The sequence below is a fragment of the Lampris incognitus genome, chromosome 13 (assembly GCF_029633865.1).
Source record: "Lampris incognitus isolate fLamInc1 chromosome 13, fLamInc1.hap2, whole genome shotgun sequence".
Lineage (NCBI taxonomy): Eukaryota > Metazoa > Chordata > Actinopteri > Lampriformes > Lampridae > Lampris > Lampris incognitus.
In genome coordinates, this window is record NC_079223.1 from 40,184,474 (window position 1) to 40,197,650 (window position 13,177).

At 43.6% G+C, this 13,177-nt stretch overlaps 2 protein-coding genes across 2 annotated transcripts in view; one reads left to right on the forward strand and one right to left on the reverse strand.

Annotated features, from left to right (window-relative positions):
* ide (insulin-degrading enzyme) overlaps window positions 1–2,863 on the forward strand; it is a 39,143-nt gene extending 36,280 nt beyond the window's left edge. The window contains exons 22-24 of the mRNA XM_056291462.1: window positions 2–43; window positions 171–238; window positions 352–2,863. Coding sequence (XP_056147437.1) covers window positions 2–43; window positions 171–238; window positions 352–447 — 206 coding nt within the window. The 3' untranslated portion in view covers window positions 448–2,863. The remainder of the gene's footprint in view (window position 1; window positions 44–170; window positions 239–351) is intronic.
* Window positions 2,864–2,928: 65 nt separating this feature from the next.
* The window catches only part of marchf5 (membrane-associated ring finger (C3HC4) 5), a 55,089-nt gene continuing 44,840 nt past the window's right edge, over window positions 2,929–13,177 (reverse strand). The window contains exons 5-6 of the mRNA XM_056292220.1: window positions 5,409–5,575; window positions 2,929–4,841 (exon numbers count right to left, since the gene is read on the reverse strand). Coding sequence (XP_056148195.1) covers window positions 4,725–4,841; window positions 5,409–5,575 — 284 coding nt within the window. The 3' untranslated portion in view covers window positions 2,929–4,724. The remainder of the gene's footprint in view (window positions 4,842–5,408; window positions 5,576–13,177) is intronic.

Consider the following 13,177-nt stretch of genomic DNA (forward strand, 5'->3'; position numbering starts at 1 on the left):
CACAAAGTGTCTGTGCATGTCCTTTCTAGGGAGATGGACTCTTGTGAGTATCAAACTGTGTGGTTTGGCGTTTGTCGTACTGGACATTTGCAAATTTCAGTGTGGTTTCATCTGGTAACCTGGTTGCAGTGTAAATCAGGTTTGTAATATATCACGATCCTCTTTACCAGGTCCTGTTGTGGGTGAATTCCCTGCCCAGAATGATGTCAACCTGGCCCCAGCCCCGTCCTTACCGCAGGTAATCATACTAATCTTTATTTCTGCCGGTCAGTCTCTTGTTCCGCTTTGGCACGTGTCAAGTGGGCACACCGTATGCTCACCAGCCGCCCCTCCCTGTCTCTCTCTCTCCAGCCCACGATAGTGCAGGACATGACGGAGTTCAAGAGGAACCTCCCCCTCTTCCCCTTGGCCAAGCCCCACATCAACTTCATGGCCGCCAAACTGTGAAAAAGGGGGCACCGACCTGACACCCCGGAGCAGTGTGGGAGCACTGGGGAGGGCAGTTGGGGAGGGGGGGCCCGTCCTTCCCTGCCCCTCTCTTAACCCCCTCCCTGCAGCACCAGTCACCTGGAGTCAGGAACGCACTCAATTTGAGTTAGCTGGCGTGTGCACACGTGCTTTTGCCTGAGTGCACGTGAATGTTTGTGTGTATGGGTGGCAGGATGGAGCCACTAGAGGACATGCTTGGAAAAAAATTGCATTCATTTGATTTACCAGCCTAGTGGTTGTCAACATATAGCTGTGTTAAGGGTAGATTTCACACCAGACTCACCTCATGTATAGCCTCTCAGAGAAGACGCAGCACTCATACACTTTCACTATACTGTGTAGGCTGTCGTAGAAGAAGTAGTACCCAGTTAAAAGAAAAGGAGTGTTGAGGGTGGGGGGCAGGCAGGCAGGTAGTTAGGTTCTTCTCTTTTTTTTTTTTTCATTTTTAAATCAGTTGAACTTTATTTCAAATGCTTCACAGCAGAAGTGTTTTACTTTGAATCACCCACAGACGGGCTGCTTTGAGACTGGTTGTTGGTTTACAGTGATGAACCTGGAGTTCTAGATTTAAGCTCTGTGCAGGTCTGTGCTTTCTGCTTGATTTCCATGAGACCTGTAGATCCCTGCTACATACCCCGGTATGGCACGATGATGACTCTCTCAAAGTGTTACCAAACACAAACCCGGCGGAAATACGCCCGTTCGACACAGAAATATTTTATTCAAATGTGTTTTTTTTCCCTTGCCTTACATTTATGGTTTTAACCCTCGCCGGTTTTGAAATTTTTTTTGCTTGTGAAGTGGTAAAATGTTGGGACCCTTTTGAGGAGCTGTTTTTAAAAATTGTTAATTTGGTTAAAGCTTGCCCATGAACATTGTTTTTACAGCTGTGTTGTATCCAAGTATCATCTCAGGGGTACATTAAAAATGGTTTTACTCATGCTTTTAATGACTACAAAAACCTTTAATTGACCACATCAGCTATTAATAAGAAGTATAACTTTTAGTGATTCTTAGTTCACATATCACTTTTTGCTCATCTGAATGAAATGGATGCCTGCTGAGATTGACGTGGGATGTTTTCACTGCTATTCTTGGAGGCTGAAGGGAGATTCTTGTCGTTACGTGTGCGTTTAAGACTTACTATGGTTTTGCCTTAATGGGGGCGTTAGTTGGTCAGCATCTAGCCGTGCAGATTGGCAATATTGGATAGTGAGAGCTCCCAGTGAGATAAACCATGCTGTGCAGAAAGGTTTGCCCAGGAGCCAGCCAGCCGCTGATCCGGGTCAGACCCAGAGCAGAACGTTCACGTTCAAAACAATCCAAGTGGCTGTTCTGGAGGTTGATGTCAGAGGCAGCTAGCCTTTTCCTGTTGATGTCTTAAGAAGTTGAAGAGAAGCTTCAGCGTTCGGCTTCAGGATTTTCCTGAATATATGCACTTCTCTCACTAAGCAATAAACCCATGAAGTGGGCCAGGGAACATCATTGTGAATCCAAATCAGAATTTGCTCGGCAGTATTCAGAACAGTTGCATCTGCAGCCTCTTCCCAGGCTCCAGCCCAAATCAGAGATGATGGGCTGCATGAAAGTCATGTCAGTGCCATGTTCAAGTGTGGCCTGCTCTCTCAGGTGCTAACCAGTTTTGCCAAGTGAAACCACTACTGGCTAAGGCTCCCAGCCACAACTGTCTGTGATTTTTTTTTCTTCTCCCCCCTTCCCCTTGATACCTTTCTCTCTCTGACTAGTGAATTCAATCCATCCATGATGCTGCAGTTTTGAACAAAGGCTGAAATGATGTAAATGTTATATTAAAATCTTTTAAAGACTTAATGAGATTAGAAAGTACTTGTTACTGCAGTACCAAAAGCTTCTTAAATGTTTTCCAGCATTTTACTATATGTCAAACAACCATATCAAAACCACTTTAAAGGATTGTCTGGTCCCAAAGGAAAGGGGCCCCTTTCTCACAAACTGCTGCTGTGCTCAGAGGCACAGCTCCAGTTTGTGGTCAGAACCCAAAGACGTCCAGCAGCAGTAATATGCTCTGTAGATTCTCATGCTCACAGGCTCACTTGTCTGAGGGGATGGCCCATACAGTTTCCAGATCAATCTATAGACATTTACATATCAGTAACAGGCGGGTCATGTCCCATTCACAAGTAGACAACCTGAAGGCATACATTGAGCGAATCACCACACACACACGTTTTGAGAGACTGTCTTTGAAAACTGATGAGATTGTGATTTGGCGAAGTCCAGGTTGTTTTCATGCATGTTTTATGGCCCAGTTGATGCAAGAGTGCTGACGTGTTTTTTTTTTTTTCCTTGTTCCCTGTGTGTTTCTGATTAATAAAATGAATGGAACTATTGTTTACGTTGACAGCGTGACATGAGTTTCTCTCACTCGCACAACACCACATTCACGTCAAGGTATGGAAAAATACATTTATTCACATAGTTGACCATGAATCTATAAATTCAGAAGCAATGTCTGTACAACATTTTTTTCCCCACTTTACTGTCGTTTGGCATAATGGAGTCTTTTACAGCAAATGTGCTACACAAGCTGAGCACAGCCACATTTTGCGGATCATCAGACATCTGTCGAGCAGGCACGGCTTGAGGATATACAAGTTGAATATTAGTGGTCTGTTGAGTGGCATGCCTTTTGTAGAAGAGTTGTACACCATCTAAATGTTCCTAGTACTTCCAATATTTGGAGAAAAAAAACCCTTTAAGTCCCTGCTACTTGCAGCTCTCTAGATCATTATGTCTCTTCCATGTAAATGCCTCATAACATGTTTGCAAAACTGGGCCACATTAGTCGGGAGGAATCCTACTTGACCCAGACTCGTTCATTTAGCAAAGTCTACATTGTGATCACTAGTGAACCAAAGCATGTTAGTTTCACCTGGAGAATATGTGGAAGTTTTACACTCGGCTAAAGCAGAATCTCTTGATCGAGACAAAATGGGCTTTAATTAAAAAGAAAATCAGAAGTGGGTATGACTACCATAAATCAACCGAGCAGTCTTATTCAACATTCACATTTCTCAGTGAAAGATGAAGCATATGATACACCCGAAGCTTGAAAAAAAAAAATCTAGCCAATTGATCCCTCCAATGGAAAGACCAAACTGTCACAAACAAGTCAATGTCATCCAGTCGGTTGTCTTAAAAAAAGGAAAGAAAAAAAACATTGTACCAGGAGAAATAAAGCTGTTAGAACCAGCATGAAAACCTCTGAGGCATGTGTGTGAAGAACACAACCCCATAATAAACACCTCTAATTAGAGTACTAGTAGCTTACTGCCTGACATATTCGGTTAGTTGTGGATATTAGGAGTGTCATACAGTGAAGCACATCGACAGTCACAAGTTATGGGAGAGGCGGGACACTCCAGATGGCGGGGAGGTTAGAAGCAGTAAAAATTACATTTCTGTTGATGCTTTCTTACTGCGGTCATGGTAAGTCAGTTACTTTACATATTCATCTGTAATTGTTAAATTAAACACGTTTTATTATTCATCACCAGTACATTCTATACACATTATAAACTTCCTCGTTCTGTATAAACCCTTCAAGCTTGCAAAGGGAAATTCAAATCTGCAAAATAAACATTATAAAAGAATCATTTATTATAAAACTTTCTAAATTACACGTGCCCTGTAATTTTCTTTTTTTACCATCTTAAAATACAATAAGTATACCGTAAGTACTAGCTACACAATTGTTTGAACACGTACCCTTACTGTAACACAGCAGCCATACTGCACAAGTCGCATTCCTGGGGAAAGAGCTCTTGAGTGAGTGAGTGTGTGTGTGTGTGCATGCGTCAGTGGGTATGTGTACTCGTGTGTATTTAACTGCACACCAGCCATCCTCATGTTCGTATCTGTGCATCAAGTCTTATTCGTCTTAACCTTATGAAAGCGTCAGGAGTTTTTTTTTTTTTAAAACAGTATCAATGGGGTGGGGGGGGTGAGCCTAGCGTGCACGTCAGCGGCGGTAACATGAGTCTCTGCAGCATGGTTGCAGTTGGGGATGACGGTAGTGTAGTTGGTGCTGAGGCAGGGTGCGTGATGAGTAAGATATCTAGGCAACACTGATCTGAGTCCATTTCACCATTGCTCCTGCTTCAGTCTGTCAAATGCCATTGACCTCCATCCTCCCCAGCCCCCACCCCCTGCCACCGGAGGAATCATGCGGGTCTGTCTCCAGATCTCCACCCTCCTCAGGCCTCCTCCTGCTCAGGGAGGTTGAGGATCTTGCGGTGGGCTTGCCTCAGGTACTGCTGCTGTTTGAAGTACACCTTAAACGCCCCCTTGATTGCGACAAAGGCGATGCCACCCTGTAGTCAAAACACACAGCAGAGGGCTTAATTGACAGACTTGGCTCGCCACATCAAATCATTTCTCCTCCACGGCTTAAATTGGATTTTCTGTAATTTACATGTCCATAATCAAGCTTCCACAACTCGGAATTTATGTGGAGACAAAACTGGAGGAACTTTAACAGTTTCCTTGTGCGTGCGTGTGTGTAGCTGCCATGGAGGAGAACAGAGTGTTCAGCTGGAGCTGTGCAGCTCATATGACGAGTCCTGCCACTCCGGTTACTTTGCTGTGCACAATCGGTCAGTTGGGTGAGGGAGTAGGAATGTTTGTCCTGTCTGTGTGTGTCTAGTTAAGAAGGTTCAGGGTTTATACAAGGCAGACTGTGCCTCTAAGACTAATTACTCATGGTAGCATTTTCCCTCTATACAATGGCAAACTGGGTTGACGATTGCGTCAAGTGGTTATGTGAGGTCCTCCTGTGTTACTATACCAGCTCAACATGTCTGCATGAATCCAACAAACACAACTTCCTACATTACTTGTTTCGGTTAAATGGGGGGGGGGGGGGTCATGAACGCACTCACCAGAATAGTCCTCTGCAGGTTGGAGTTGACACTGCTGAACATGAGCTTGCCCACAATGGTGGCGATGGTGGGGAAGACCAGGGCGCCACACAGGATCCGTGTGGCCGACACGTGGTCTGCCAGGGGACTGGCCTCCGCTGGGATCCGAGGAACTGGGCAGCCGATCCCTGCACAGAGATGCGGAACGTGTATGGGTCAGCATGAGGCGTATTCAGTTTGGAAGTTAAATCCATGAACACTGATGAACGTTTAACATTTTCCCTGTCTGCAGGAAAAGACCGATTCCATCTGACCCTAAAGATCAACGTCTCAAATGCGTTCAGTCAAAGTTAACGTGAGTAAGGTTAAAACACGTTGAGTCATAATGCATAAACTACACGTCAAAACAACACCAGTGTTGCCAAGTCATTTTCAGCCCATTCCCAGTGTTTGTTTTCAAACTGTTTTGTGAAATCTCAGGTTCAGGGTGGGAAGGCTGCTCTGTGGAAGTATATTTGTTCACCTCTGATTTAATCAAGGGCTTTCCTTCAGACAGGAAGGCAGCAAATTCTGAGTACCTCTTTACTCATGTGCTTACTTAATTTGAGCCTTATTGAGTTATCTGTCACTTGATAATTACTCCCTGGAGAGTTCTTCCTCCATCACCCCGTGAGACAATCGCCCTTTCTTTACGCTAACTACTCTTGTTTATGCAAAGAATACCGGTCTGTGTCCCAGGCCAAACCCAGTGGTATTCAGTGTTAATTCATTTACATTGTTTTCATCTTGTTGTTGGAACCAGTGATACCCCTTTTCCACCAAAATTAGTGCGGATATGTGGGTTTTTTTAAACACGGGGAAACCCGCTAAAAATAAGCGCCTTTCCCATTGCCAGTGGATGAGTATGCATTGTTTGTTATCTTCGACATCACAAACGTCTCTCCCACCGTTGGCTCTTTTATCACCGCAGTTACTCAATAAACACAACAAAGTCACAAAATATCAATAAAGAAAATATTCTTACACCTACTGTCCTTATTAAACAGAAAAATAAATCCATACACCTTCTGAAAGGGAGTTTCTCTCTTTTTTTGAACTAAAATGAGCTTAAATACCTTGCTAACTCGTCATAAAACTCAGCATCAAGAACATCCTGTCTATTTATGCGCCAGCGTCCGGAACTTCAACGCGCGTTATAGCATCGCACCGGAAAAGGGGTGAGCTTTAGCGTGTCTACCCGGGTGTTGCGTTTCCATCACTGCCGATCAGAGCTGGAGCCGATAAATACCCATGACTACTGCAGAGTCGTTTGTCCCAGGGATGAATGCCGAATGTAACCGTTCTCTCTAAAGACAAAAGCCAGATGTTAGTGGGTGTGAGGGAGTTTTCTGTCCAGTGGGAAAGGGGCTCAAGTCTATCATGCTACTGTGAATGAAACTGATATAACCCTGTGAATTCAAACCATATCCTATGCATATATTGCTGTTTGCTGTAGCAAAGGAATTGCCCTTTTACATTCAGGGAGCCAGACCGTCAGAACTACTGTACGCCGCTGGTCTCCCTTGACCGCAATTGCAACATTAAAGTGAACTAAACTTTATACTCTACAAGTGCTGACTTTGAGAATGTATTTTGCTGTGTTTTGGTCATACCCTGACTTTTCTTGTTGAGACCTCGACAGGTAATGTCACTAAACTGAGGTTTTATTAAAAATCCTAAATTCACGCCTGAGTGAGGTTCACTGTTGTAAAGAATTGCACCCAATTTAGTAGACTGTAAACTAGTGAACTTTACTGGACTTCTGAATGTGAAGACACCAACCTCCTCATGCTGAGCTACCCTACTTTGGAGGGCAGATACATATATTCTGTTATCGAATTCGTAGAGAACATGTGTGATTACTGAAGAAAACGGCCCGTTTTATTTCCTATTACATTTTTCTGCCCTGCTTCGGTTGCTGGTTGCTGTGTGGGTCTCTTGTGGACTACATTGTATTTTGTAGGCCTAAACGTAAGTTTATACCATGAGAGATATCTCTCGACCCACTCGTGTTTGGCTTGTTTGACGAGTCTTCCCGGGAACAGATGAAGTAAGATAGCATCTTGGGGATTCATATGAATCCGGTACTGTGAAACCATTTGTGCCTTTTTTTTATGTTCCACACTGTCTAAGCCATGTTTTTTTTTCAGTTGTTGGTACCACTGTTATCTATTTTTGTCGTTAGTCCATTTTTGTTTTATGGGTGTTTATAAGTTTGTTTTGCGAGTACTCTTGGAGGAAATAAAAAAGTTTTATGATCGCGCCGTGTCCATGCAGAGCCCTCTTAACCCTTAAGAGAGTTGATTGTTAAAATGACATCAATACCTGGCGCAGGTTATGATTGTTAGAAGTGGCCCTACAAACGTATTGCCACATGTTAGCGTATTAGCTCTCTATAAACGTGCCTTGGTTGAGTTAGCTGGCAAGTGTTTTTTTTTTCTTCACATGTTTCAGTGTGGAAAAAGAAGGGAAACCTCCGGCTTGGTCGGGCGTCCCTACAGACAATTGGCCGTGGTTGCTGCACTAGCGCCTCCTCTGGTCGGTCGGGTTGCCTGTTCAGGGGGGAGGGGGAACTGGGGGGAATAGTATGATCCCCAAGAGGTACACCCCCCTGGTGAAACTCCTCACTGTCACGTGAAAAGAAGCAGCTGGCGACTCCACGTGTATCGGAGGAGGCATGTGGTGGTCTGCAGCCCTCCCTGGATCAGCAGAGGGGGTGGAGCAGCGACTGGGACGGCTTGGAAGAGTGGGGTAATTCGCCGGATACAATTGGGTAGAATGGGGGCGGGGGGGATCCAAAAAAAAGGAAGGGAAATTGTATTTTATGTTGTGAATTAAAAACCCTTATATAACGTTGGGGGGGGGGTGCACGTTTTTCAAGTTTGTTTCAGTTTTGTGCTATTACTTTAGCATTTTGTGCGGAAAATATTTAGGGTTTAGTGTGTCTATTTGTTTGCACTGTTCACTGCGTCGTTAAGACAGCCATAAAAAAAGGATCCATAAGAAAACGGTTACGAAAAGTACTACGCAAATTGTCATTCCTGACAGTACCACGAAGACAGAAAACAGACACCCAAAGGAAACCGAAGTTCTTAGAAAACAGAGTAGAAAAATGATTCAGAAATGTCCTTTGTGGCCTGCGCGTGGTTTGCTGACTAGTGAAACTAACTGCCCTCAGTGCATTTTTAGCTGCAGATAAAATGCCAAGGGATTTCAAATATCTGTCACTGTTTTAACTGTCACCATTGAGTTACACGGCACTAGAGATGCACACCCACCCACTAAGTCAGCTAAGACCAATGTACACATTGCTAGCACAGGAAAGTTGGTTAATGAAACTGTTCCATGTCTGTATCCTGTGTGATTAATGATCACAAACAGGTAGACAATGACTGACTGGGATCGTGAGGAAGAGATTATTATAGCTACAAGTGGTAGTAAAACTTGTCCCTCTGCCCTGATTTTTGTTTCTGCTGATTCAGTCTCTGATCTTGAAGAATCTGCTAGCAATCCTGCCTGCCCAGAGCCCAAACTACCTGCTAGAAAGCCTCAAATGTGCAAGCAGATAGCCTCAGACCGATTGTATCAGAAAGTCAGGAAAGAAATAGATAAATTGTATCCCATGCGCTCTACCCTAATGGGTGCTGACAGCAACGGGAAGCCAGTGAGTGTTAATTATCATAGGCCATGGAGCCCCTCAGAACTTACGAGATTTGTTTCTTGGGCTCCCCAACCCCAAAGTTGATTTGACAGGTGTCCTAAATGGGTTACAGGTGATTTCAACATCTTATTCACCAAATTGGGCTGATTATAACTAACTATGCACTGCCTGGTTAATGGCAACATGCATGGGTGCAAGGCAATGAATACTGGGATGGCATCCAGCGCTTTACCTGTGCCCTCATCCATAGGGTTAGTGGTTGTGTCAGGAAGGGCATCCGACGTAAAATTTTGCCAAATCAATATGCCGATTGACAAGACCATACCAGATCAGTTGAGGCCTCCATTGGTGCCATGTCCTCACAGGTTACTGATGGAAACTATAAAATCCGCTGTGCCAACCCCTGAAAAACAGGGAACAAGCCGAAAGAAGGTTAAAGACCCCATTATAGTAAGATATCAAAAGAGCTTGCCACTGGGACTCAATGGCAGAAAGACTCGAGCTAGATGCATGAAGCGAGGATATCGAAAACTTTCGTCCCACAAAAATAGATCAGGACTTGCTTCATAGATGTGTCCAGATGCCTGCTTAATCAGTTGATTCCAATGCTTATAGATATCGAAAGGCTTTCAAAGAGCATTCAGGTTTTTCCAAACAATACCTAAATGATTTTGGGCACATGGCCCGTTTAGTTGTTGGTTTTGTAAACAGTCTCTTGCCCAAGATTAAAATGGATGCAATCAAAATCACATTGAAATGGTAGCTATTACCTCACATTGCCAAAATTGTCAAATTGAGAATTCTACCTCCTCTGAGAATTGCCACCTTAATGTGGTGGATGGGTTTGGGTGTCCCAGTGATCCTGGGAGCTGTGTTGTCAGGGGCAATAGCTCCTGGTAGGGTCTCCCAAGGCAAATTGGTCCCAGAGGAGGGGGTCCAGACTAAGAGCAATTCCTAAGAAACAGAGCTACAGCACCTTACCCGGAAAAGGGAAACTGCCCCCCCCAGAGCCAAGACCTAGGAAGGGAGCTCACTGGCGAGTGGGGAGGTTTGCAGCTGAGTGTAAAATGACTGGGATGAGAGTCAGCACCTCCAAGTCTGAGGTCATGGTTCTCTACCAGAAAATGGTGGATTGCTCCCTCTGGGTTGGGGATGAGTTGTTGCCTCAAGTGAAGGAGTTCAAGTATCTTGGGGTCTTGTTCACGATTGAGAGTAGGATGGAGTGGGAGATTAACAGGCAGATTGGAGCAGCATCAGCAGTAATGTGGATGTTGTACCGGACTGTTGTGGTGAAGAAGGAGCTGAGCCAGAAGGCAAAGCTCTCAATTTACCAGTCAATCTTCATTTCAACCCTCACCTATGGTCATGAGCTTTGGGTTGTGACCGAAAGGGTGAGATGGTGGATACAAGTGGCTAAAATGAGTTTCCTCCATAGGGTGTCTGGGCTCAGCCTTAGCAATAGGGTGATGCGCTCGGACATCTGGAGGGTGTCACCTGCACCACCTGCACCAAGATCAGCAGGGAAGAAGTCCATGTGTGAATGCAGAAAATCAATTTTCAATGACATGTTGCACTTCATGGTTTTGTATGCTTTAACTATGTTGTCAAGCAGCTCAGTGTAGTTTGGTGCATTGTAGTTGCCAAGACAATTCTCAACAACATCCTTAAATGCCTTCCATTCTATTTTCTCTGGCCCCACGAGCAGATCTTCTAACTCTTGGTCATTGATGACCTGTCTGATTTGTGGACCAACAAAAATGCCTTCCTTAATCTTGGCATCAGTTATTCTTGGAAACATCTGTCTCAAATAGCGAAATCCATCCCCTTCTTTGTTATTGCTTTCACAAAAGTTTTCATCAATCAGAGTTATATATGAAGAGGAGGCAGAAATATCTTTGTTGGGTTGATAAGTGGTTTATGCGCCACACTTTTCTGCCCTGGAATGAAATGCTTAGGGAGCGGCCAGTTTTTTTTAATGTAATGTGACTCTTTAGCACAGCTATCCCTTTCACAAAGGGAACAACACTACTTTGTATATCTGAGCTGCATTCCTAGTAACAGTGCCAATATTTTAGATCACCACAGATGTTCCAGTCACAATTGTTGTAAGGTGTGTTTCAACAATAGTTCCCTGTTATTGTAAGTTTCTTTCATGTGTACTGCACAGCCAATAGGTACTGAAAGGTAGAAATTGCCATTGTGTAACAGGACAGCTGTCAGACTTAACTTTGACGAAACTATAAAAAGACACCATTGTTATGGGTCATGCACACAACCCAAAGCCAGGAACAAGCTATCAATGTCAGTGCAGAAACAGAGGTTGTCAACCTGTGTAAAGAAGTTTGTCAAATGTTCCTAACAGTTCTGAAAGATAGACATTTTTGTACCTAGTGACAGCAAACCCCATCCTTGCAATCTTGCTGCTTTAGCTTTTGACAAATCTAAGTCACTGACCAGGTCATTTAATTCTGGCTGTGTTATCAGATGAGGATAACCAGGCATAAAGGTTCAACATCTGGATCAGTGTCATTTTCCACATCTGGTTCATGTGTTGTGGCATCTTCATCTGCCACATCTAGGCTCCATGCCTCTGGTGGCTTCGGTACTGGCAAACTCATCATTTGGCACTGGTTTCATGGCTGAAGGCAGATTGGGGTATTCAATAGATTTATTTTTAGTAAAGAAGCCAGATGCATTGGTCAGACAGAAGTAACAGTCCATCACAGGATCCTTCTGTTCTTGGCATATCATTGGGACTGCAATGGCATTGACTTCCGAGTACCTCTGAGCCAAGCTCTCAGGTTGACTGCACATGTTGCACAACAAATGTGAGGAGCCCAGGGTTTCTCTTAGTCACCAATTTTACATCTGAAGTAGAGCTCATAGGCTTTCTTAATAAGTGCAGTAGTCATGGTGTGTCTTTGAGCCTTAAGCGTATACTCGCCACAGATGTAACAGAATGAATCGCAGCTGTTGCAACCTTGATGAGACATTTCTGCTGTATTAAATCTTCCTGAGGTCAATAAATCCTATTGTTAAGTATACTCACTATGCTATTGCCTGAAGAACATGTGCATCAACATGCGTCCAAACAGCATCTGTAAATGTGAGCAGCTTTTATAGCCTGTCTGCCAGCATCTAACCTGACTAAGCATGCCCAGCCATGCCTAAGACAACATTTGCATAGCACCTACACTGAGTGCATGCCCAGGTATGCTTGGCCTGTATATACAACTAGTAGACTTAAAATATGACGGGAAATCACAACAATAGGTCTATATCTACAAAACGGTATGTGATAGGTAAATGTTAAGGTGATTTTTGTGATCAACAGCCCAAAATCCATAAAATACACTCAAAAGTGTTCAGGAAGCAAAATCTTCGTTGTCCAGTGGTAGTGCAGGGGTTGGTCTAGAGGTGCCTACATCATGACGTATTCCTCTAGACACATTTGGAGAAAGGGTTCCGCCATGTTTGTTCATATCTTCAGGGTACGTTAGCGGTGTTGCTAATTCACCGCTATCGGGAGGCATTTCATATGCTAAGAAAAAAACTAACTCCGATTTGCGGACTTAGGAACGTAGAAATTGTAGCGTTCTAAAAACTGACTTCATAGCCATCTGAAAAAGGGGCTGTGCCATGTTTGTTTGTATCTTTACAGCATGTTAGCAGTGTTGCTAATGCACTGATGTCATATATAATTGACGGATTTAGAAAAGCAGAAAAAGCGTTTGGACGTGTATGGTTAGGTACATCTCAAATCATTAGTCTTGCAAGAATAAACAGTTTGAGCAAAGAGGCGAAAGACTGATATAAGTTTGCGCTAAGGTAAGCATATTTTCATGTTTCTATGATGTGCACGTTTCTTATTTGGGGAACTATTTGAAACTAGCCTAAATTTGGCCTACTTTGTATATGTTGGTGCAGTAGGTTATTTTGTTTATGAGGTAGGCTAAGCCTAGTAGTAAATTAGTGATGTTGTAACTAATATATGTTGGCCTAAACTAGAGTAAACCATGTGTTTTTGCATGCAAACTGTTGCGGTTAAAGGTACATTAACTTTAAAATTTGGTGTAACATTTAGGCCTAC